The sequence below is a fragment of the Phyllostomus hastatus genome, unplaced genomic scaffold (assembly GCF_019186645.2).
Source record: "Phyllostomus hastatus isolate PE091 unplaced genomic scaffold, TTU_PhHast_1.1 phas_scaffold_216, whole genome shotgun sequence".
Taxonomy (NCBI): Eukaryota; Metazoa; Chordata; class Mammalia; order Chiroptera; family Phyllostomidae; genus Phyllostomus; species Phyllostomus hastatus.
In genome coordinates, this window is record NW_025334018.1 from 19,343,426 (window position 1) to 19,367,412 (window position 23,987).

The 23,987-nt window shown below is 43.0% G+C and overlaps 1 protein-coding gene across 4 annotated transcripts in view; it reads left to right on the forward strand.

Annotated features, from left to right (window-relative positions):
• Positions 1–23,987, forward strand: part of COL11A1 (collagen type XI alpha 1 chain) — a 164,828-nt gene that overhangs the window by 98,181 nt on the left and 42,660 nt on the right. For all 4 annotated transcript variants that reach the window (XM_045816516.1, XM_045816518.1, XM_045816515.1 and 1 more), the window contains 8 exons: positions 1,622–1,675; positions 4,368–4,475; positions 4,872–4,961; positions 5,224–5,277; positions 16,566–16,673; positions 21,751–21,858; positions 22,189–22,242; positions 23,383–23,436. In XM_045816516.1, coding sequence (XP_045672472.1) covers positions 1,622–1,675; positions 4,368–4,475; positions 4,872–4,961; positions 5,224–5,277; positions 16,566–16,673; positions 21,751–21,858; positions 22,189–22,242; positions 23,383–23,436 — 630 coding nt within the window. The remainder of the gene's footprint in view (positions 1–1,621; positions 1,676–4,367; positions 4,476–4,871; positions 4,962–5,223; positions 5,278–16,565; positions 16,674–21,750; positions 21,859–22,188; positions 22,243–23,382; positions 23,437–23,987) is intronic.

Below are 23,987 nucleotides of genomic sequence, written 5' to 3' on the forward strand. Positions count from 1 at the left end.
ATTCTATTGAAACAACTCAAATCTGTCTCAGAAACACAGCGCCAAATCCTGCATCGATCCTGTGACAAAGGCAATGAAGACATTGAAATTGTTATGGATTTTTACGTATGTTGGTTCAGTGATTAATGCAAATGGAGGCTGCAGCCCAGAGATCAAGAGAAGCCCGAGACTCGGAAGGGCAGCGACGGAAGAGTTGGGAAAGATCAGCGAGGGCAAAGGTGTACCCTTAGAGGCCAAGGCCAAGACCGTCCAGGCCCTCGCAGTTACTGTGTACGGTTAGGGAAGTTGGCTGGTGGAGAAGGCTGATGCGGCGGGGAAAGATTGCATTGAAATATGGTGTTGGAGGAGAGCTCTGCAGAGAGATGAACAAGTGGGTCCCAGAGCAAATTGAGCCTAAAACATCCCTGGAGACAAAAATGACAAAACTGCAGCTGCCGTCCTTGGGCACATCACAGGAATGCAGGGTTCTTTGGAAAAGACAGGAATGCTGGGAAAATAGGAGGCGGCAGGGAAAGGGGAGACCAGCCTCGAGGTGGTGGACGGACTCCGTGAAAGAGGCCACAGGCGCGAGTCTCCAGGAGCCGAGCAGAACTCAGGGGACAGGACACTGGACACCGCTGACCCACCAGGGCCCCAGAGTCGGAGCTGACTCAACGGCACGTAACACGCACTAGAGCGGATCGTCCTGAATGTCACGTTTTCACTGGGCCTGGAAGGTTGTGGCACAAACCTGGGACTACCCGTTCCTCTCCTTTGCTTTCTACCTTGACCATCTCTAGTCTGATGTTACAGTGAATACAACGTTTGTAAACACCACGTGTTTTAATTCAGCCCTTCGGAAAGGTTTGGCTCTTGGTGTTTTGACTCTCTTTCTGCAACTGTTAAACATAACTTAACTCACATGAGAGACTTGCCAGTCATCATACAGACATGCAGGATGAATAACCCATGAGTCTGGAGGAATACTGGTACCAGAACACATGCCCAGAGGCCTGATTAGGGAGCGTGTGCAGCTGCCATCTATTGGATTTTACTTTAATGACTGCGCCATATGCAAGATACATTTGCAAGGGATTCTTTGGGGTTTTAAGAAAGAACACTGATACAATGCTGAGATGATTACTAATGATACAAAATATTATTTTCATAAACATAACTTGACATCATGTTTATTTTATAAGATTGTTGGAATGCAGGGAGGGGAAGTGCTTCAGTATCATAGCGTGTGCATTTCTCTGGGTCCAGAAGCTGTGGGCTGTTTGCCAACGTCTAAACATGGTCATTTATTTCATCCCCGAGCAGTGCTAGGCCACAGTTATTTGTGTTGTTTGATTCTGTCAATCAGGGCTAAGAACATGATTTCACTCCAGTCTTACCCTACTGTCTTAGTTTATGTTTTAAGCTTATTGACAGTACTCATTGGATTATCATGTGAAATAATGAAGTTGGTAACTTTTGAATCTTAGAGAGTGCAGGAAAATAATAGCACACGGCCGTTTAAAAATAAGTAGGTTAGCCAAAAAATGACTTTGTTTTCATGTGAGGTATTCAGTTATTTTGGAGGGTTTGAGTTTGTGCTTCATGTCTGTGTGGCTTCATGGATTGCGCTCTCTCTCCTCAGGGGTTCCAAGGCAAGACGGGTCCCCCCGGGCCAGGCGGCGTGGTTGGGCCACAGGTATTTCCCCTTGCTTTGTTCCCTGCCAGATTCTCCTTTCTGTTTGTGGTGTCAGCTCTGCCCCCTCTACTCAGATCGGCAACGAAGTGGTGTTATATATCGTATGGCACTGTACTGAACGCATCTTGCTTCCCTCCAATGAACTGCAGCAAACTATTACGTAGCTCAAGTGATTTTTATCTCAGCTGAATGACTAAGAGAGAAGAATACATAATAAAAAAACAGGAACTTCACCAAGTGGTCTGAAAACCCACCCGTGGCATCATTGGCTAAAAACAAAAAAATGCTTCAGTAAATAGGCCATCATCATCTTCTCCCAGCGTTTGAAGTTACCCAGGGACTTCAGTTTCCTGACTGTAAATTAAATTTAGAAGTTTATTAGCAACATAAAACTTTGAACACCATTTTCTTCTACAATTTTAATATTTGTGATATATTGCATGTTTCTTGAGATTTTTGTCTTCCTAAAAAGTACTTGCTTTCCATCGGTGAAAAAATATTAGTTTGTAGTCTTTGAATGTATCGAAATCACGGGAAAGACAAGTAGCTTTTTCAAGAGAGGAGGCAGCAAGAAGCTCACAAGCTGTGGTATCCTGAATTATGGTATTAAATACCTATGTAGAAAATTCATAGGCATAGAAAATACTGTTTTAATTCTGGCGAAGAGTGTTGACTAGACAGTGCACATTTAATTTACTCAGCTGGAGTCTTACCCCCACTAATAAATTTTAGCAAAAGAGCTAAAGCAGTTGAATAAGTGTTTTAATTATTCCATTGCTTTACATAGTCTTTCCTCGGCCTATAATTAGGTCTGAATACTCTCCAACTCACACACACAGAGCACATTCAAACACACGCACCTGGAGAAACAAAAAAATTGCATCGTCTTTCTTTAGGAATATGTGTGAAAGAAGTGAAAATGAAGAATTCTTAAATTGCCTGACCGTTTTATCTCAGAGATTAATCCTGACCAAAGAAAATACTGTTTGCTCCTTTATGAAGAAAACGCAGTATCCATGATACTTTTTTTTACATACATTTTGTGTGCGTGATGAAGGCCTCCTTTTAGCTGCTTAGCAGTTTTAATTAAAAAAGAAATACTGCCTCAAAAGTTAACTTCTTGCAAAAATGCCTTTTTAAGAATTTCAGACAACTTCACCATAACTTTTTGTGTAAAAACATTTGACACATGTCCATGAACAGAAATGGAATTCGAGTCCAGCTAAGATGTAAAATGTAAATATCGTGGGGACTAACGGAATTTTCCCAGGCCTCACTTCGCACCGTCTGAACGTTTCTCTCTGCCTAAGGCAGGCAGCTGGTGTCTGAGGCCTGCGTGTTTCGTTTCGTTTCGTTTTATTTTTGCCGCCCTACTTCAAGACGTGAAAGGAACAGGTGTTTCACTGAGTGTGCATGTTCACTGGGTTATTTTTTCTTATTGCTCCTTTTAAGAGAGAAGGTCCAATCGCCTATTTCAAATTTAACCACATTTCGTGTTGAGACAAAGGGAGTGATTGTGTAGGATCAATATTGATTGCGATACTTGGCCTTCACTTTTAGGGGGTACAATTATGGGCATCACTCCTCATATTTGTCTCAGTGGTGATAACCATTCAATTCGGATTGATTGTACATTCCTCACCATTAAATTCTGATAAAGCATTTAAGGAAAATTCCCTTTGGAGGAAATGGTTGCATGCTGATGGTATATAACTAAAGGAATTTCAGCAATATATAATTAAAGGAATTTCAGCCTAGAAATGTACACTGAAAATTCAAGGCAGGTGGTTCTTGATCCAAGACCAAAGGGTGAGAATCGCTTGCATCTTGAGGTTCCCGTTAGCACCTTCAGGAGTACACTCCACTGTTTGTCCACCACAGCATCTGGACAATTCCCATTCATCTACTCCCAGCTCAGTTGCTTCGTTTTCCCTCGTTCCGAGTGGCGATGGAGGCCGCCGGTCTCCATTCTCTGTTTCCACCTGGAAGCTCATTAAACTCTGGCACCACCGAGCAGCACCGCTCGGGGACACGGGAACGGCTTGGCATTTTTCACCTTGGCGTTTGCAGCATTTTAAGGCAGCGGGTTATTTGTTATAGCCTTCGGCCGGGAGGAACTGCCAGCCCGAATCATGGCCCTCAGGGTCCCCCTGCCACACTCTGTAGACTTTGTCAAATGAGTATCGATTCACTAATAGTGAGGTCTCCAGTCCGGACAAAGTCCGAGGAGAACCACTTGGGTCGTTTGGGTTCCTGAGCTCATTCCCAAGCAGCGATTCCTGGAGTAGCAACCACTGTGGTACCGATGCCTTTTTAACTCCTAAATGCACTGGGTGTCTTATAAAAAAAGAGAGAGAAGAGGGTAAACTAGAGTTAAAGACCACAGTTTTTAGTACCACACAGACTGGCCTCTCTCTTGGAGCACTTCTGGTGTTGAACAGAGGAAACAGCTCTTTCCATCCCCACGCGTCCCCCCTGCACTCCGATTCTAGCTGAGGTTGCAGATGGTGTTTTCAGACTCCTGCCGGACACGCGCCTGTCAGCGCTGTCGGTGACCTGGTTGTAGGACATAATGAAAACAAATGAGGGTAATTACCATTACGGAAACAAATGTGAACGATAAACTCTGGGGGGGTCTGTGTTGTCTTTGCTGCTAAATGAGCCATTTAACGAGTTTTGCTTTTCCATCGAGGGGCCCACCGGCGAGACGGGTCCCCTAGGCGAACGCGGACACCCAGGCCCTCCCGGGCCTCCTGGGGAGCAAGGCCTTCCCGGCGCTGCAGGAAAAGAAGGCGCAAAGGTACAAGCGCTCGCGGGCTCTTGGCTGACCACATCCTTTCGCTGTTCTCTGTAGTTCCTATCGCTGGTCCATAGTTGGGCTACCTGTACACTGACTTAACATTTAAATGAGCGTCAGAAAGAAATGCCATTAAACTACTGCTGTGCTTCAAGCCATGACTGAACAATAATATAAGAAATTAGCTCCGTGGACTCTAAAACCATGCATTTATATACACTCTGAAATACAGGTGGTAGTGGGTAGTTTATTTTAATCTACGTGGCCCTTCCCATCATATTCTCCCCAGGAGATGATACTCAGCCTTCACGCCGAGTCGGTTAGAGGTAGTCACGGTTTTGTTTGTGGAAACACGTAGGGAAATTACTCCCGGTGACGGATGGATATTGTCTTCCTTAGGGCGACCCAGGTCCTCAAGGAGTCCCGGGGAAGGACGGCCCAGCAGGACTCCGAGGTTTCCCAGGTGAAAGAGGTCTTGCCGGAGCTCAGGTATAATCAACGGGTAGCTAAAGCACGTGAATGACATTGCTTATTAGAAATATTCGGGTTCTTCCTAACTAGATAAACGTCCATGAATAATTAAGGGGACATAGATAAGCCTGTGCGTTGATTATCATCATCCGTGTAGCAACATGTGCCTGTGTCTGAAAACATGTCCGTCCTAACATCCTCATCTTACCAATCCTACATCTCCTCCTCTTTGCATTCCATGCGCATTGATTCATTTTCCTCGTTTCTTCACTTTTCCCAGGGTGCACCTGGACTGAAAGGAGGAGAGGGTCCCCAGGGTCCCCCCGGCCCAGTTGTAAGTATCATTATAATAAATAACCGTGCTGGCCACGGTTGCAAATTACAGCCCTTCTCTCATTACCCTCATGCTGGGATCCCGTGGCGTGTGTGAGGGAAAATAAACCCACGTCAATCAAGCCAGCCAGCGCTGGCATTCTACTAATTGCACGCACTAATGAGTGCAGAAACAGAGAGTCTGGGTGATCGAAAATATTTATTCCACCACCGCAGTCAGGATGGGAAGGAGCTGCCTCGCCCCTTCCAGGATCCTCCCCAAATACATCATAATCTGTCCGATTCTGAGTGCTCGATGAGACTTGAAATTTAACAATGCTAATTTTAAAAATTGCTCAAGTATGAAAAGTATATATTCATGTCTTTACTATCCAGATTGCTTCATTTAGCCGGTGTACCCTTGTTAAATAATTGGCAAATGAGTAAATATCAGATTGTTACCTCACGGGTTTTTTGAGATAACATTATCAGCCCTTAGAAAAGACAGCCTGCCATAAATCAACCTTTGTTCTTATCGGTACTCCAAAAGGTTAACAATAACAGCCAAATCTCCAATGTTAGTGGCCTCTTCTCATCCTTTGTTTTGTTTCACCGATCTACAAAGCTAAAAGTTCCCGCCTTAAATTGTTTCTCAACTTCCTTACACATGTTGAAGTCATTCGTTCCACAATCAAAATGCTTTCATCTGTCCCCTTCTCTTCATTTCCATGGCCACCACCTTCGTTCAGCATCTTCCCTTTCTTTTCTTGCTTAATTGTGTCCAAGCTCATCGCCGTGACTCCACTCCTGCACCCTCTTCGGCCCGTCCCGCCCACCGGTCAGAGTTGAACACCTCCCCCCACCAACTGTGCTGTCCCTTGGCCTCACATACCTCACGGTCCCCGCTGCCTCCGGCACCCAAACTCCCATCGTGACCAGGGAGTCACCTCCACACTGTTATCCCACTTATTTTCTTTTCCTTAAGGTCTACCCTCTAATTCTCTCCAATCTACTGCATTGAGCTGCTTGCTTCTCAAACTACCGTGATGTTTTCATCCGCAGAGATCGAGTGTAATGTTAATCCTCGGTAAAGTCGTCTTTGGGCAGTCCGTGTCCATTTCATTCATTAGTGAGATTTCTTCACCCCCAATGCCCTTAGTTATGATTCGTGTGGTAGAAATTACATTGGGATGGAATCGGTTGTCTCTGTCACTAGATCGAGTTCCTCGTTTCGTTTCGGTTGTGTTCACAGCGCAGTGCATGGCAAACAGTAATTATTCCAGATCTACCCATGTGAATCATCATAGAGCCCAGTATTGGAGTAAAGTATGTACGGCATAGCTAATACTGAGAACACAGCAGTGGAACTTTGGCAGACTGATTAACATCATAGTTTTAACACAAACATTTACACAAATGTCAGACTACAATGATTAAGGTGCGGAATGGATAGCTGGCAATTTTTTTTAAATTAAAATAAGACATTTAAGAATTATACTTAACTTTCCATATCCATAATATTTACAAAATATGTAGAACATTTTAAAATATCCTTATAAGGTGATGGAGGTAATAGTAGCAGCAACAAGAGTTGAAAAAGGAAAAAGTTCTTTATTTGAACATAAAACTTCTAGTATAACACAATCCACTTATCTAGACCTTCGGGTTACAAAGTGATTTTGTTTTTGGAATTTATATATTTATGATCCATGGTTATGGCATTGGTGAAACCTGAATTACGACTCCAGGAATTAAATTGTTTAAAGTTATTTTTAGTTCCCAAACAAGGAATGCTATTCCAGCTCTTTGGAACAGCTGAAATCAATATATTTTTGGGTCCAAAATATGGCCAGGAAATACACTTTAACAGGATATGAATCAACAGTTATCCAGGTACATGTAGGATAACATATTGAATATAATATAAAAATATAATTTATTTAGTTGGTTTTAGAATGATTTATTTGGCAATTACTACTTCCCTGTATACAGTTAAGTTCCACGGAAGATGTCCCTTTAAGAGACTTATTGTACAGTAAATGGTTTTAAAAAGGAGTGCACCAAAGACTAACCAGCAGTGTAAGACAGTCAGTGATTAAGTGACTGACAACACACAAACAATAAATGTTAATCATCAAGGGCAAAGGGAACAGAAAAGAAATCAGCAGAAGGGTCATAGCCCTTGAACTTGACACAAAACACTTTCAACAGGACCATCCAAAACCTCTTAGCAGTCGCAAAAGTTTTTAAAAGGCCTTTATACTTGGCTGTTGGACATGCTCCACAGACGACCACTGGAGGTCATTTATTTGGAATTAACACCTATCCTGTGATAAATTCATGTATCCAACCCTGGAGGCATCAACCAATGAAAATGCTTCCTTCAAGTTGGTGGAAGAGGGACCACTAAGAGGAGAGCGGTCACCCACACTATCAGTTCCCTGCACCATTGCTGTGACCGCTGTAAAAAACAGCGACCAGGTCCATGAGGATGCCTCCTCTGTAACACGTGCCGCAGGACGAGCCGCAGTCTACTCCGTTCAGAGCACGTCTGGTGCGTGTGAAACCTGGTGTTGAAAACCTCTTATTCCAAGGGACAAAACCTGTTGACTTTCCGATCGTGACTGGTAACTTCTCCAGAAAATTTGTTCATGTTAATTCCTACATGTTGAGGTTCAAGACTTGCTGTGAGTTACTCGGAAGTTAATATTAAAAAACAAAGAACGGGGAGCGGTGGCGGCTTTGGCAAGAAAGATGGCAAGTTGTATTTTGCAATGTCGGTCCAAAAGGTGACATTAAAGGGTCAGAGGGAAACAATAAGCCAGTTGGTGAGAGAGCCAAACTGTAAGTCGTAATGGATAAAGGCATAAGGACATTCCACAGAACGCCTTGCCTCTGTAATGGATCTGTCTGAGTTTACATCAAACCTCCCACGAACGTTACCTTTGGGAGAGTGTCTGAGCAATGCTAAGTGCTGGGCTGAGACTTCCAGGAGCACAGAGGGATGGAGATTCTGCAGTTATTCATGTGAACGAAAAAGTGCTAAAGTGACGAATTCTTGGGGGAAAAGAATGTGAATACAGTATGTGAAGGGTAAAGGAACTAGAAAATGAAATAATATTAGGAGTGTTTATCCTTTCCATTTTTAATGCTACGAACTTTATAATCGTGATCTTATTTAATCCTTATAATCTGGCCAGGTAGATATGATCCTTCCATTCTTTAAAGGCAAGAAATCGGAGGCTTAGAGAAGGTGGATAACTTGCCCAAGCTTATAGTCCTGTGAAGACAAAGATTCATAATAGCATATTTCATGTGCATTTCCAGATACGTAGCTCACACAATAAATATCTACTTAAGTCCCCCGCCCCTGTTTTAGTTTATTTTTTCCAACTCATCTTGATTCTTCTCTACTCCTGCGAACAATTTTGTCAAAAAAGGAGAGAGAGGAGCTACTATTACAGCTCACTGGGCATTAATATTCCTATAGGTGCTCTTTGTAACGGTTACTTAATTTGAAGGAATCAAAGATTAAATTCCTGAAACAAATGGACGCTTTGAATCCTTTGACACCCATTGTCTTTATCTATCACCCATGCGGTCAGAAACGTGGAGCAGGCTATTTGTGTCATGTTGCTAGGACGCCCTGTAAGGGGTGCTCCGACCTTGGCTGGGTCTGGCGGTGAAGCCTTTGGCTGGTGTTAGGAGCAGCACTGACATGCAGAGTTGCCTGAGCCAGAGCTTCCGTTTGAAGACGCGCAGGGGCGGTCTCTGTATGCAGCGCCCTCACCATGAATTTCCCCAGAAGAAATACCTTGGGAATCACAGCTTGAGAAATATTTGTAATTTCTTCATCAGTGACCCAGTATATAAATTATTTTTATAAATTATGAAAATTAGATTTCTCTTTATGCTCCCACTTACAGAAATCATGGCGTCAAAACTGAGACACGATAGAGAAGATACTGCTTTGCTTTACAACTAACATTTCGAATAGAACTCACTATAAAAACCAGTTACATATGATATACTTTAATATTTATTATGTTTTATTATAGTCTATTTTATACTTCTGGACAAGACCCATTAAAGTGATTTTAAAACCCCAATTATGACCCGTAGTATACATTTTTAGATTACTAATATTATTGGTTTTATTTTATGCCAATAAAAAGTTACTTGCTTATCAACTTTTCTCACTTTCCTCACTATTCCTTATTTATATTCATTTATATTTTATGTCTTCCCTGTAAGCTACTATAAGTCTTTTCTTATGGAAAAACTATAATTAAATATCTGAACATACCGATCTATTAAACTGAAGTTTTATAGATTCATTAAATGGACATTTCCTGCAAAGAGTTTATGGCTTACTGAAGAAGACGTAGGAGACAGACAAAATAACAAATAATAAAGTATTATATTAAGAGACAGAACAAAGAAGGCAAGGCGAAAGAAGTGATTTTTGCCTCAAGGAATTATGTTGGAGTTAGAGCTGTAAATAAAATATCAGTGTTATTATGAGACGCAAGTTTTGGGGCGAATTAGAGTCTCGAAGTGCTCACGGGTGTTCGGGTGATCTTAGCACAACGCTGGAGCGCCCTGGTCTCCTAAAGCTTCTGCTGCTAGGACGCAGTGTGTTTGAGAGACGTCTTCTCAGTGCTCCCCAGACACGCACAGTGGTCCCGACGGGGCGCCGTGACTCTGGGCTTCTGAAGCCCGGCCGAGTCCGCATGTTTACTGTCTGCAGGGTGCTGTGCCCAAGGGCGGGGAGCAGATGCCAGTCAGACGGTCACAGCCCAGGCGTGTCTTCTCATCTCAGGGGTCTGCTCACTAACCGGCCATCTGACGCGCACGTGCACACACACACACACACACACACACACACACACAGCAGAAGGCCACCAGGGGCTGCACAGCCAGAGAGGAGGGCGATGCAGCCTCTTGTCATACATGCAACATAAAACTGACCGCATGCTTTATGTTTATGTCAGCGCACAACACACACAAATGCACCAGGCGAGGAAATTCTCAGATGGCTTCTCCCACCTGTACTTCCACAGAGCAAAATCGAGGACCATGGGTTCCCTGAGCAATCTCTCCTCTGTGTGTAGTTTTCTGATATGGAACCCCCTGTGGTCAGCTACGGTTTCTCTAAAAATGAGGTGATTCAAAGAAATATAACTGCGTGTAATAAAAGCCCTGCATGTTTACAACCACGGGCTTTGCCCCCCAGGGAGGGGGCGTTCACGTGGAGGAAGTACAGCAGAGAGGCCAGCCTCAGAGCCGTCGCACGAGGGTGTCCAAGGCGTCACAGTCGGCCGTGCGCTGCGCCCTCTCTCCCCTGTCCTAGGGCCCCTCTTTCACGACTGTCCCCTGATGCTGCTGGCGCTTCTTTCCTCTTTACGTGCTGTCATTTCTCCTCCTTGTCAGCTTTTCCTTTGGAGTTTATACACCCTTCCCATACAAGGCCTATTAATTCTAGTTTTTTTTCTACATCCCATTCCAGAGAACCTTCTTTTCACTGCCTTTTACTTATTCCTCAGGAATATAAATATATTCCTCAGACATGGCAGTCAACGTTTGCAGAAGGCTCCCAGCTACTGACTAATGCAGGCACATGCAAAGTTCGTTAAGACAAAGCCCACTTTCTCTGTTGGAACCCAGGCAGATGTCAGCGGTACAGTGTGAGGCGGGTGGTGGGGCCAAAGGCCAACAGGACATTGGGTTGGTTAATCATTCAGAATTTATGTTTTACATTGTGGAAGTGCTTCATATTTTATAGAAACATTTACCTTATTTGATCTAAAATATTTGTAATCTGAAACATAGGAATTACGTCATTTAATGAGTCTGGCTGTGAAGGACAACTTGACCTTAAAAAAGGGCACAGTTTTTTTTTTGGCTTCTGTAGCTCTGGTGTATAAGAACATTCTACGTTTATGCTTCTCTCCCTTGTGGGCTGCCTTTGAAGTGCATGCTGATGAGATGGCTTGTCTGTTTACCGGTTTCATTTCCTTTGCAAATGCCCCTCAGAACATGCAACACCCAGGGAAAACCATGGCGAACATGTTTATCTGGGTGTTCCATGTGGATGCAGCAGAGATATGACTGCTCAGCACTGCGAGGCCGTGAGCGGATGCCACTGCCCATCTCACCACCATCGTGTGGTTTAGGGCAGGTGCTGGGGAGCAGGGAAGCTGGCAAAGGTAAAGCAAATGATTGAAATGGAAAGAACTGAATAAACAAGCAAATGGAATGGGAACCAAGGGCTCATATTGCAAAGAACAGACTGATAGTTGCCAGAGGGGAGGGGAGTTGGCTGAAAAAGGTGAAGGGATGAAGAAGTACAGACTGGGTTACAAAGTAGTCACAGGGATGTCAAGTACAGCACAGGGAATATAATCAATAATACTGTGACTTCTGGTGAAGATGGAGTCATAGGTAGATACACATGGGTGGATGCCTCCTTGCACAACCAAAAGAAGGACAACAAATTTAAAAACAGAAAATAACCAGAACTGCCAGAAAATCAAGCTGTATGGAAGTCCGACCACCAAGGAGTTCAAGAAGAAGCATTCATCCAGACCAGGAGGAGGGGCAGAGACAGGCAGCTGCGCAGAGAGGACACCAGGCAGGCAGTGGATGGAGGACTGGGGCAGCAAGGCAGTGGTTGGAGGACCAGGTGGCCCCGCATTCATGTGCGAATAAACCTGGAGGAACAACTGGGGAGCGAGACAGACCCCACAACCCAGGGTTCCAGCAAGGGGAAATAAAGCCTAAAAACCTTTGACTGAAAATACCTGTGGGAATTGCAGCAGTGGGAGAAACTCCCAGCCTCATAGAAGAGTTCATTGGAGAGACCCACAGGGTCCTAGAATGTACACAAACCCACCACCCAGGAACCAGCACTACAAGGGACCAATTTGCTTGTGGGTAGTGGAGGAAGTGACAAAGCTGGTGGAGAGCTAAGGAAGAGGCACTGTTCCCTCTCGGACCCTCCCCCACATACAACGTCACAACGCAGTGATGTGAGCTGCCCCGCCCTGGTAAATGCCAGAGGCTCCTCCCCTTACTACATAACAGGCACATCAAGACAAAAAAAAAAAAATGGCCCAAATGAAAAACAGATCAAAGCTCCAGAAAAAAATACAACTAGTAATGAAGACATAGACAACCTATCAGATGCACAGTTCAAAAACTTGGTAATCAGGATGCTCACAGAAATGGTTGAGTATGGTTACAAAACAGAGGAAAAAGTGAAGACTGTGAAAAGTGAAAGAAAATTAAAGGGAACCAACAGTGACAAGAGGGAAATCGGGACTCAAATCAACAGTTTGGAGCAGAAATAAACATTCAACCAGAGCAGACTGAAGAAATAAACATTCAACCAGAGCAGACTGAAGAAATAAACATTCAACCAGAACAGAATGAAGAAACAAGAATCCAAAAAAATGAGGAGAGTCTCAGGAACCTCCTGGACAACTTTAAATGTTCCAGCGTCTGAATCATAGGGGTGCCTAAAGGAGAACAACAACAGCAAGAAATTGAAAACTTATTTAAAAACATAATAAAGGAGAACTTCCCCCATCTGACAAAGGAAATAGATTTCCAGGAAGTCCAGGAAGCTCAGAGAGTCCCAAAGAAGTTGGACCCAAGGAAGCACACTCCAAGGCACATTATAATTACGTTACCCAAGATTAAAGATAAGGAGAGAATCTTAAAAGCAGCAAGAGAAAAAGAGACAGTTAGCTCCAAAGGAGTTTCCATAAGACTGTCAGCTGATTTCTCAAAAGAAATCTTGCAGGCAAGAAGGGGCTGGAAAGAAGTATTTGAAGTCATGAAAGGCAAGGACCTACATCCAAGATTACTGTACCTCGCAGAGCTATCATTTGGAATGGAAGGGCAGATAAAGTGCTTCCCCGATAAGGTCAAGTTAAAGGAGTTCATCATCACGAAGCCCTTATTATATGAAATGTTAAAGGGACTTATCTCAGAAAAAGAAGATAAAAAATATGAACAATAAAGTGACAACTAACTCAGAAATATCAACAGCTGCACCTAAAACAAACAAAAACAAAAATGAACTAAGCAAACAACTAGAACAGGAACAGAATCACAGAAATGGAGATCACATGGAGGGTTATCAGCAGGGAGGGGTGGGGGGAGAAATGGGGGAAAAGGTACAGGGAATAAGAAGCATAAATGGTAGGTACAAAATAGACAGGGGGAGGTTAAGAATAGTATGGGAAATGGAGAAGCCGAGGAACTTACATGTACGACCCAGGGACATGAACTAAGGTCAGGGAATGCTGGTGGGAGGAGAGGTACAAGTCGGAGGGGAATAAGGGGGAGAAAAAATGGAACAACTGTAATAACATAATGAATAAAATAGATTTAAATAAATAATATTGTATTGACTATGTACAATGCCAGGTGGGTACTGCAAGTGTTGGGGGAACACTTTGTAAAGTTTATGATTGTCTAACTATTTTGCTGTATACCTAAAACTAACAAAATAATACTGAATGTCAACTGTAAATGAAAAACAAAATTCAAATGAAAGAAAATAACTAAATATGGAAATGGAGAGTCCTCCGTTTTAAAAGCTGGTAAACGTCCACTTTCCACCTGCAAACAAGTGACCTGCAGTGGTTAATGTTTAGTATTTACATGCCGGAACACTTTCTGATGTCACGGTCGTTATAATTCATGTAATTCAACACACTATGTTAGGAAAACTTAATTTGTCACATGTCCATTGCTACTTAAATCACAAATTGGGGTGGTGATATTTCTATAGCTTTTAGCCTCTTGTTCTCTGAGGAATTTCCATTTAAGCACTTTTAATGTGTAAACTGTTCATCGTTGCTGTAGAGAGATAAGTATACAGGATTGATTTTTTTTTTGTAAATAAAAAAGGTCGGTTTGACACGACGTTTTCTTATTTATCCTCACTATGGTTTAATTGCAACCACTATACTTTTAGGTGCTGACAATTTATACTTGGTAATTAGCTTAATAATTCAGACTTAATTAAGTTCTACATTATGATATTTTCATGTCACTCTTCGGCTGTTGTCCCAATGATTGTAGTTCCCCTTGCTGTCACACAAGTCGTGGGTGACTTGTCAAGAACGTTTTGAATCCCTCTAGTACCTACCATTCATTTATATATCTTATTTCAACCTTACTCCTTTATCAGCTTCTTTTCTCCCCCATAGATCTAGGCAATGATCGTTATTGGCTAGTCCTGTGAATTAGTCAACATTAGATGAAAAGCTGATGAGGACTTTCATTTTTTTCACCTTTGACTCTCTTTTAAGCTTCTGACAAGCTGCTTAAATCAGGATGAAAAGTACAGGGAGGCGGCGAAGGTCTGCCCTCCTGTTCACAGTGTGACCTCAGCCCACACCGCCTCCTGGGGCTTAGCTTTCTCTTCACAGAACTCCGCTTCTAGATCGTTGGAGACGGCGCACCTACGTGTGACATGGAGAGTTGTTCGTGCACAGCTCTCTAACCTCTGCTGCATCATAGTGTGAGGAAGATACTGTTTAAAGAACTTCACGTGTCCTAAAAAGCATTGACATCCCCCAAACCCAATGAATCAGTCTGTATCAGTCCGAGTTTTATGGGCAAGAAAAGTGAGCCATAGAGAAGTTAACCAATTTGGTCCAGACGAAAAGAGGCGAGTGGTTCAGTGCTAGGATAGGACTGTCACACACACAGCTGGCACGTTTCCTGAGGGCTGCTGTGGGCCAGCCACTGCATGGATGGCTGGAGCTCAGTGGGGAGCAAAAAGAAAAAGAAAAGAAATCCTCCCCTTGCGGAGCTTATCATGACCTGTTTAACCTATTTGAAACCCAAACATATTAGTTTTAGATGTACTCATGTATCTGATGATTATAAAGCCCTCTGTCCTGTACTACAGCCAGTTACAGAGACGTGCTATAATCTCTATCACTACAGATGTCTCCCCTTCCTGGGAAAAAACCGCACCTGCAGCGTGAGTTTCCGAGGGCTGGCACCCACCGCGGGGCATTCTGTGTTCCCACTCAGTGTGTCACAATCTCAGGCTCTCGCCGCATTTCTGTGGGATGTGTAAATGGGTTCTCTTTTTATTGTTGGGTCTACATTTTCATTTTTTTTTTAAAAAAACGAGACTTCTCTAGTCATTCAGCTGGAACTGGAGGATTCGTAGACTTATTCTTCTCAAAGTTGGCCCGGGGATATTTCAATAAGATTTGCAAGTTTGTAATATGATTTGCTTAATCGGTACATATCATCAGAGATTTTCCCTTTTTCATTTATAGATGTATAAAATGAAATCATTGCAGAGCTTGCTGTTATTAAAAATAGCTCAACTTACAGAATGTTTGAAATAACTAATGGAAAAGGAAATTGCAGCTGTACTTTAGGGAGCAAATAGATATCCAAAAAGTTTTCATCTACCCTTTTGAAATTAATGAGCTATGATAATATCATCAGCAGTATTTTAACTACAGAAAAGTAATATGTTTTTATTGTTAATTTTAATGCAGTTTCCACAAGCAAGATGGCAATCTGAAATTTAATCTTATTAATACTCCAAGGAAGTCATTAAAATAGTTAAGCTTTGTATAATAAAAATATTATATAATATCTACAGACTCTTCACATTGTCATTGATTCAAATCAGCATTCTTCCTCTCCTTCATATATATGAAAATATGTATGTAATTAATTTTAAAGATTAACCATACTTCACTATAAATTAACAATGTTTGTTTCCCAACTAAAAACCATGAGTTATTTTCATGTCCTTGCCAGTCAGGATGTGTCCAGTGAAGGAAATACTTGTTCGTCTTAATTGTTATTCCACAGCTTCTCAGGAAAGTATGCATTCACTTGGAATCCTTTCTCCTGCAAATTTGGGTAATTTGTATTGACCAGACAGGAGTCCACTTAGATCCTATATTCTTAAAAACATGTACATCCTGTTCACGTGCTTTATGAAAAGGCCAATGGGTATCTCTAATTGTATGATAATTTTACATTGAAATGAAAAAAGATAACATCTTTAAAATATTAAATATATATAATGTTGAAACTATTTTATCTTACCAGCGTTTCCTAACTTTTTAATATTGGACTAGAAATTAATCTTTAAAGTAGCGAGCACCGCTGTTCTTGTCTGAGATCTGATCATTGTCTAAAAGGGACCTTTGCGTTATTTACTAAGAGATTGCCCTATTAAGTGAGCGATGCCTACGCCAGGTCACTTTTTCCGTCCCTGATAACAACATGCTTCCCGCCCCGCCTCGTGTCCAGGGTTCGCCGGGAGAACGGGGAGCAGCGGGCACAGCGGGCCCCATCGGATTGCCAGGGCGTCCGGGACCCCAGGGCCCTCCCGGTCCGGCTGGAGAGAAGGGCGCACCCGTAAGTAATCGCAAGGAGAAAACATACGATCCTGCCACCCTGCACGGTTATTACTTTTTACTCAGGGATATTAGCTCTTCCTACTCCACTGCGCACTCTCGGTGCGTGCCCCGCATGTAAGTTCACTCCTTTTTATTTTTATAATACAGAACATTTCAAATTCAATTAAATGAGATGGCATTTTTCCACGCTTTATGAAACCCTAATACCTGTGAGGGAGTTGGATATTATTAATGTAAAAGGCTCCCGATCTTGCTCCTTTTAAAAAAAATAAAATTAGAGTTTTGATTAAAACTATTCCTTGCTGTTTTGTATTAGGAAAGTGTGCACTTTTCACTCTCCCTGGAATACGAGTATATTTCCAATCATTTTCATGCAAGTTAAACCCATAGAAAGTGGCTGTTCTTCTCACGTAATTTGAGTTTTGGTCTACAGCGAGTGAGAATGGAAACATCTGACCAATTATCTCATCTTATCGTTATGGGACTTGAAAAGTTTTTATATTTCAATGATCTCGGGCTGTTCTGCTCACTAGATTGGTGTTTCTTTGTCAAGATCTCTTCCCTATTTTTGTTTCTGCTTTCCATTTAATCATATTAATTTTCTAAAACATGAAAGCCTCCTCTCGCCCTCCAAGATTTAAACACAGACTCATTCAGTAAATGTGGATGCAAATAGCTGACAATCATACGTACGTATGAGTTTAATACTTCCACATACATGTAAGTCTTGAAATATATAATCTAGTTTACGCCTATAATTTTTAAAAACTTTTTTTTAATCACGAAGACTTTACTTTTAGCAAGTTGATTCAGGTTAAGCATATTGGTTTCACTGTCCAAGCATTTTCTCTCATTTCTACTTGAGATATTATTCAAGTGTTAAATGGTTGCTTCATGCAATCCATTATCTTTTAGAGACGTGAAGCCATGCCACCTTGGACAGAATTTGGGGGGAACAGAAAAAAGCATGTTGAGTTACTGAGAATTTCTTAAAGTAATGCATTTCCAGCTTAGTAAATGTGTTGAAAATCTAGACATTATTTTCTGAGATGTTAGTAAACAATGATGAAAAAATTGTTCTTTGCCCGCCTGTCACAAGCTCTCTAACGTCCAGCCAACCTCAACAACTATAAAGATTTATCCGTAAAACTTTTATAGTACCCCGTGCCCTGGGACGGGAGGGAAAGGTCGGAGATTCAGGCCCTTTCACACCAGTTCATTCAAACGTCTAGGGCGCTTACATCTGGGCACAGTGCAGTGAAGAAGGCATTCACAGAAGGAAAAAAAAAAAGACGTACATTGCTTTTTGCACAGCTTGAGAATATACTAATGAAGAAGTCAAGAATTCTGTGAATATGTTGAATTATGGGTTTTAAAGTGGTTCAATACCTTGACCTTATGAAGAAGTAAAATACTGAAACAAAGACTAGAAAAGGGAAAAGTACTGGACGTGATCGGAAGAAATGAATTTGCCCAGGCGAAGGGGAAATGGCCAAGAGGCCCGGGGAAGGACCTGGTCCGGGGCCGTGGTGGTGACTGACGTGACTGTGACGAGCAGGAGGACGGGACGGCCTGCCCATCCTGCCTGTCCACCATCCCCTCCACCACCAAACACGCCACGATGTTCGCCCTCCTGTTCTCGTCTTCAGCAAAACCGATTGCCAGTAACTGAGTGCTGGACACTGGATTAAGGAACTTTTTTCCCCCAAGAAAGTGCGTATTTTAGGGATAGTAGCATAAAATGGTTCTAAAATCCTTGGGAGAAAATAGCCACAGACCTCCACGCAGAGCTTCAGTGAAAACCAATGGAAATATTAGCGAAGGTGTTCAGCGTTTCCCTTTTCCTCGCCCCAGGTGTTCGTGTTGCATTTTCACTCCCCGAGCAGCTTGTGTTATAAGACACCACGTGATCACGGGCAGGGTGAGGCTCCCACAGAGAATCCCCAGGGGAGGGTGTGTGGAAGGCAAGCCCTGGGTGCCCTCACCCGCCAGCCCGGCTCCTGGGGAGGGAGAAAGTAGAAAATGGACCTCGAACACCCATCTGCATGACCGACCTCCTTATGGCATTACCTGCAGCACTGGGGCTGAGTCTGCATCCCCACAGCAACCAATCAGATTAGAGACTCGGGGTGGCAGGGGCAAGTTGGAGAGTGGAGCTAAAATCTCCCCCAACCTACTGCACTGCTAGAAATATTTTGATGGGGAGAATAATTGCTGAAGAGAACTACTAATTGCATTAGGGGAGCACCAGATTCAAAGAGTACAGATAGGAAATGAGTTTGATAATATACTGATTTGGGGGACAGCTGTAGAAACGTGGAAAAATGTTACATCAGAAACGGTGAAGGCAGTGTATGAGCCGTAAATGGGTCAGGCGGTACTAGTTGGAGACAAGACAAAAACGTACAATTTCAAACACACGTGTATGTAATACAGAGAATGATCAGTGTCAGGGTTGTACACCTGGGGGCCATGCACATACATTTTGGGACTTACCCAGTAAGAGGAAAGAATCGGCAGAAAGGGAAGAAGTTAAGGGTGTCAGGATTGGGTTGGGAGCTGGGTTCTACCATTTACTTAGGTCATGATTTTTGGCTACGTCGTTTAACATTTCCAGACTTCTGTTTCTTCATGTCTGTAGGGAAGACAGCCGCAGTAATTTGTGGGGATTAGATGAAACTGTAGTTCTAAATCACTTTGTGTAATTATGATAACTCTTCAGTGAATCATCATCATCATCATCATCATGCGAACCAGAGTTGTCATAAAAAAGGATGAACGAATAACTGGAAAATAAGTGAATAAATTGGCTTTTGGATAAGAAAGGATGGATTCTGTGAACTGTAATATAGGCTAATATAAAATTATGCCAAATCAGACATGGAAATGAGTAGTTAATTCTATAAATAAGATTCAGCTATTTTATTAATGGTGTAGAAATGATAAAATAAGTACTTCTCCAGGGGGTACAGATGTTGTTTCTGGTAGTCCTATAGGTTGAGGGCCGAGAGATACATAATGGGTTTGTCATCTTGTGAGTTGTAAATGAAAAATCTAAGTTTAGTGCGTTGATCAGTTGACTTTTTCCCCCGACTCCACACAGACCAGGATCAGAGGAAGTAAGTGGCAGGTGATTCCTGGCTGTAGGTGATGTGTGTGCTATAATGAAGGTAGAGAGGGATCCATCTGTCTTATTGACAGAGACCCTTGCATGAAAGAATCGATTTTTGGAGTTCAGGCGCACAGGAAACACCAGTGAAGGGGAAATATCAGAATCAGCTGATGTGTTTGAAATAGAGAAGTTCTCTGCGAGCAGCAGATCACGATTTATGAGCAGACTTCGCCTTAACATATTATCATATTTGATTGGGAGGAAATAGAAGGTCTCCAGGGTGACATCAGGGGTATGGTTTCCATGATAATTTCGGCATACGTTTGAAAAATAAGGTCATAGGGAACCCAGGAAACTAATGCATCAGAGTTAAGTTAACTTTGCTCTGTAGGTATTTTGTTATTGTTGTTGTCACTAAGTAATGAACAAATTAATGAACAAATTAAATACTCATTAAGTGGCTAGTCTGGGCCACAGGCCGGAGAGATGCAGTGGGATGCAAAAGCAGATAGCGTCCGCCCTGGCACAGTCTGTTGTCTGATGGGGCAGTTAGATACGGGGCAAAGAAGCAGGAGGCACATGGGGCGCTGCAGACTCTGGTTAGTGACGTGAGGGGAACGCACTGGTGTGTGTCGGCTCCCCACAGAGGGGCCTGCGAGAGGGGCCTCAGCAGACTTGGGGGGGCCCCCCCTTGGACAGGATGTGGAGGGGGCTTGTACGCAATGAGAAGGATTTAGCTGGGCGGAGTCATTTTATGATCAGCACCCCAGGCCAAAGGAATGAGCCTTGCTCAGGCCAAGGGATGGGAGGGGCTGGAATCAGGTCCACGTGGAAAAACAGCTAGAGGGGTGGGAATGCAGACAGCACGGGCAGCGGAGGCTCCGTGCACCTGGGCAGGCAGTGGGAGCCCGATACCCACGCAGGGCACGCTACCAGCTGGGCCTGCATCTTAGGGATCCTAAACAAGTGAACTGCGGGATGTCGGTAAGGTGATCCCAGTGCCTCTCTCTGGCTCCGTCAGAGGGAAGAGTTTGGAAGTAAGAATAGATGTGAGGGTGGAGAGAGGTTGTTTCAGTGGTCGGATGTGGGATAAGGTGTCAGTGGTGGAGAGAAGGGGAAGGAAGTTCCTTCAAGGAATGAACTTGGTCAGGGTGCAGGGCCAGGAGGAGGTGGCGGGGGAAGGAGGTGGCTGGCGAGCTGGCCGCTGCGAAGGCAGGCGAGTTACTGCGGGCAGAACTGATGAAATCGTGACTTTTAGACGATAAACTATTCTAAACCCTGAAAGGAATTCTTAAACAGAAAATGCAAGTCATCTGCATTATCGAGGCATTATTGTCAGTATTACACAACATACGAGTAGGTAAATTTTAACACAGGAAAATAATGCCATTGTCAAACAATAAGCAAAACAGAAAGGCTAGGAGCCTTGTCATTTTGAACAAGTGAAAGGGGCCATGAATTAAAATATCAAAATTTAGGAGACTCCGTGACACATTTGTTTAAAATATAAAAAGGTCACACAGAAAGCCTATGGCGAAGTTGGGCACTGAGCGGATGAATTTCTATGAATTTCTAGGCCTATTAGCTACCCAGCATCACCAGTGACAAGTAAAAGCTCAGTGAGTTCTTGCAAGCATCAGGCATGGGATTTATCGATATACAATACTTGATTAGAAAATGCGTGTTTAAAATGAAAATTCTAAGGTGAGTCCATTGTATCTGTGGACCCTAGCCTGAGATTCATAAATGGTTCTCAAGGAAAGTATTCTTGGTCATAAGCAAACGCAGGGATATTTTGCATCCTCATTTACAAAATATTTTCTGTTCTTGAGAACATTAAGTGATTTCTTTGTCAAATGTGGAGGGTAGAGTAGGAGTCAGAGCTGCACCTTCAAACTGTAGCAAGCGGCTGAGGGGTAGGTGTCTTCCAACACAGTAATGGTCTGCTGGATTTTCCATGCAGGGAGAAAAAGGCCCCCAGGGCCCCGCAGGCAGAGACGGGGTGCAGGGCCCCGTGGGTCTCCCCGGGCCGGCCGGGCCTGCGGGCTCCCCTGGAGAGGACGGCGACAAGGTTGGTGGCCTTCATTCCTTAGTATTGCCGGCGTAAAGTACATTTTCTCTCAGTAATTCTAGCTGTAACCTTTCCAAGATTAGATGCCAGATCCAAAGATAGCTTTCCCAAAGTTTCATGCATCTTCCTTGTGCTCAAAAGTTTTCGTTTAGAGGTTGAGAATTCATCGCTGCCCCATGATACTCGGGGCATAAATAAGAAAAGAGAGCATGTACGAGCACAATGGTGGTGAGAAAAAATAGCAAATGACAGAATTGCTTATTTATGTTTGAATATATGTGCCTCTGAAATAAACGGGAGATAAACTTTACCTCAAACTTTCAAACACAGGGTGAAATTGGTGAGCCTGGACAAAAAGGCAGCAAGGGTGACAAAGGAGAAAATGTGAGTTTCCTGCTTTTTCATTAAGGGTGCTTTATTTATTTAACCCCTTTTGCTAAGGGCAGGTTTCATTAGTACTACTAATCAGAGACTGTGCTCAGTAATCAGTACTCTGCTGTACTGTACTGCACTGTAATCGGTACTATATATTAGAAAATTATAGCATCAATACTATTTCCTCTGGGATTCAGCCTGTTCTATTTTTTGTTGTTTTTTTTTTTTAATTTAAATTGTATTTTTCTATGAGAGTTTACATTCAATATTACTTTGTATTCAGTCAATTCTAGTAAAACTTCTTTTTCAAGCTGTGCATGTTGAAAGATATACAAGAATTCCAACCCTAAAAGCCTCAGAATGGGACTGAGACGTCAGCAGTTTTCCCCGCCATTAGTGCCAATGTTCGTAGGGCTTAAAGACAGATAAAGTCTCCATTGTTACGAAAAGAATTTTGACCTAGCGCAAACCTGAGACGGTTTCTTGTGCCCGATGGTCCACACACCATGCGTTCAGAACCTTCGTGTTAAGTGCTTTCCCAACGTGTAGCGGGAGAAGGAACAATATAATCCGAAGACTCTTTTTCTGTCTATAATGCCTTAGCAGTTCTTTGCACATAAACAGGCAGTTAGCAAGGAATACTTGTGTCCGTAGGACTAACAAGCCTATTAAAATCTATTGCTCACAGGAAAGAGTTCTGGAATACTTAACAAAGAACACTTGGTTTGCACGCGTCTACGTATGAAGAAAATCCTAAATTTCATATATCCCTGCGGTCCTCTGAATCCTAGTATTCGTTTAGAATGATAGCAACCTCACGAATTTTTCATGTGCTCATTCTGACTCATACATATCTCATTAGGAGAAATCTGGCTTTTTAAAATTTTCCAAATGTGAGCACTATTTACATCAGCACAGAAATCCATTTTTAAACATTGCAGATAGGAGCGTTTCCAATAACTGCCGATTTGAAATTGATGGCGAATAGGCACGCCCGAGTCTCCAGGACTGGAATCAAGGATGGTTGACCGCACGTTACAAACAAGAGTCCAGACGCTTCATGGATTTTGACCAGCCAAATGGTCTGCACTATACAGCGAGGCTCCTCTGGCTTCGGTTTCAAAATTGCTGACTTTTATCTCGCTGCAGGGTCCCCCTGGTCCCCCAGGTCTGCAGGGTCCAGTCGGCGCCCCTGGAATTGCTGTAAGTCCTCCTCCTTGTTCCCCAGATTGGAGTCCTCCCAGCCCCTGATTACGTCTATGAACTCTCCCATAACCAGTCTGTTTCCCAGAGGGATGAGTTCGTTGGTACGCTTAACATTGATTGGATTTAAGGTGATCTAGTATACCTGACCACGCTGATTTTGATAAGCAAAGAACGTTGTGACTTCATCATTTTTGTCTTTCTATCCTCACTGGCGTGTGTGTTAATTTTAGAGGGAGAGCAAGGGAGAGGGGGACAGAGAGAAACATCGATCTCAGAGGGAGAGAAACAGCGATGTGAGACAGAAACATCGATGGTTGCCTTCGGGTACAGAACCAGCAACCTAGGAATGTGTCCTAACCGGGATTTGAACCCATGATCTTTTGGTTTATAGGCTGACACTCCAGCCGACTGACCCACCTTGTCAGGGTGTGATTTCATCTTAAAATACATCCTAACCCATTGAGAAGTACTTCATTTGTATTAAATTCTGAACATTATTTGTCCCTTATTACAAAACATCTACTTCACTGGGTAACCATAAGAACATA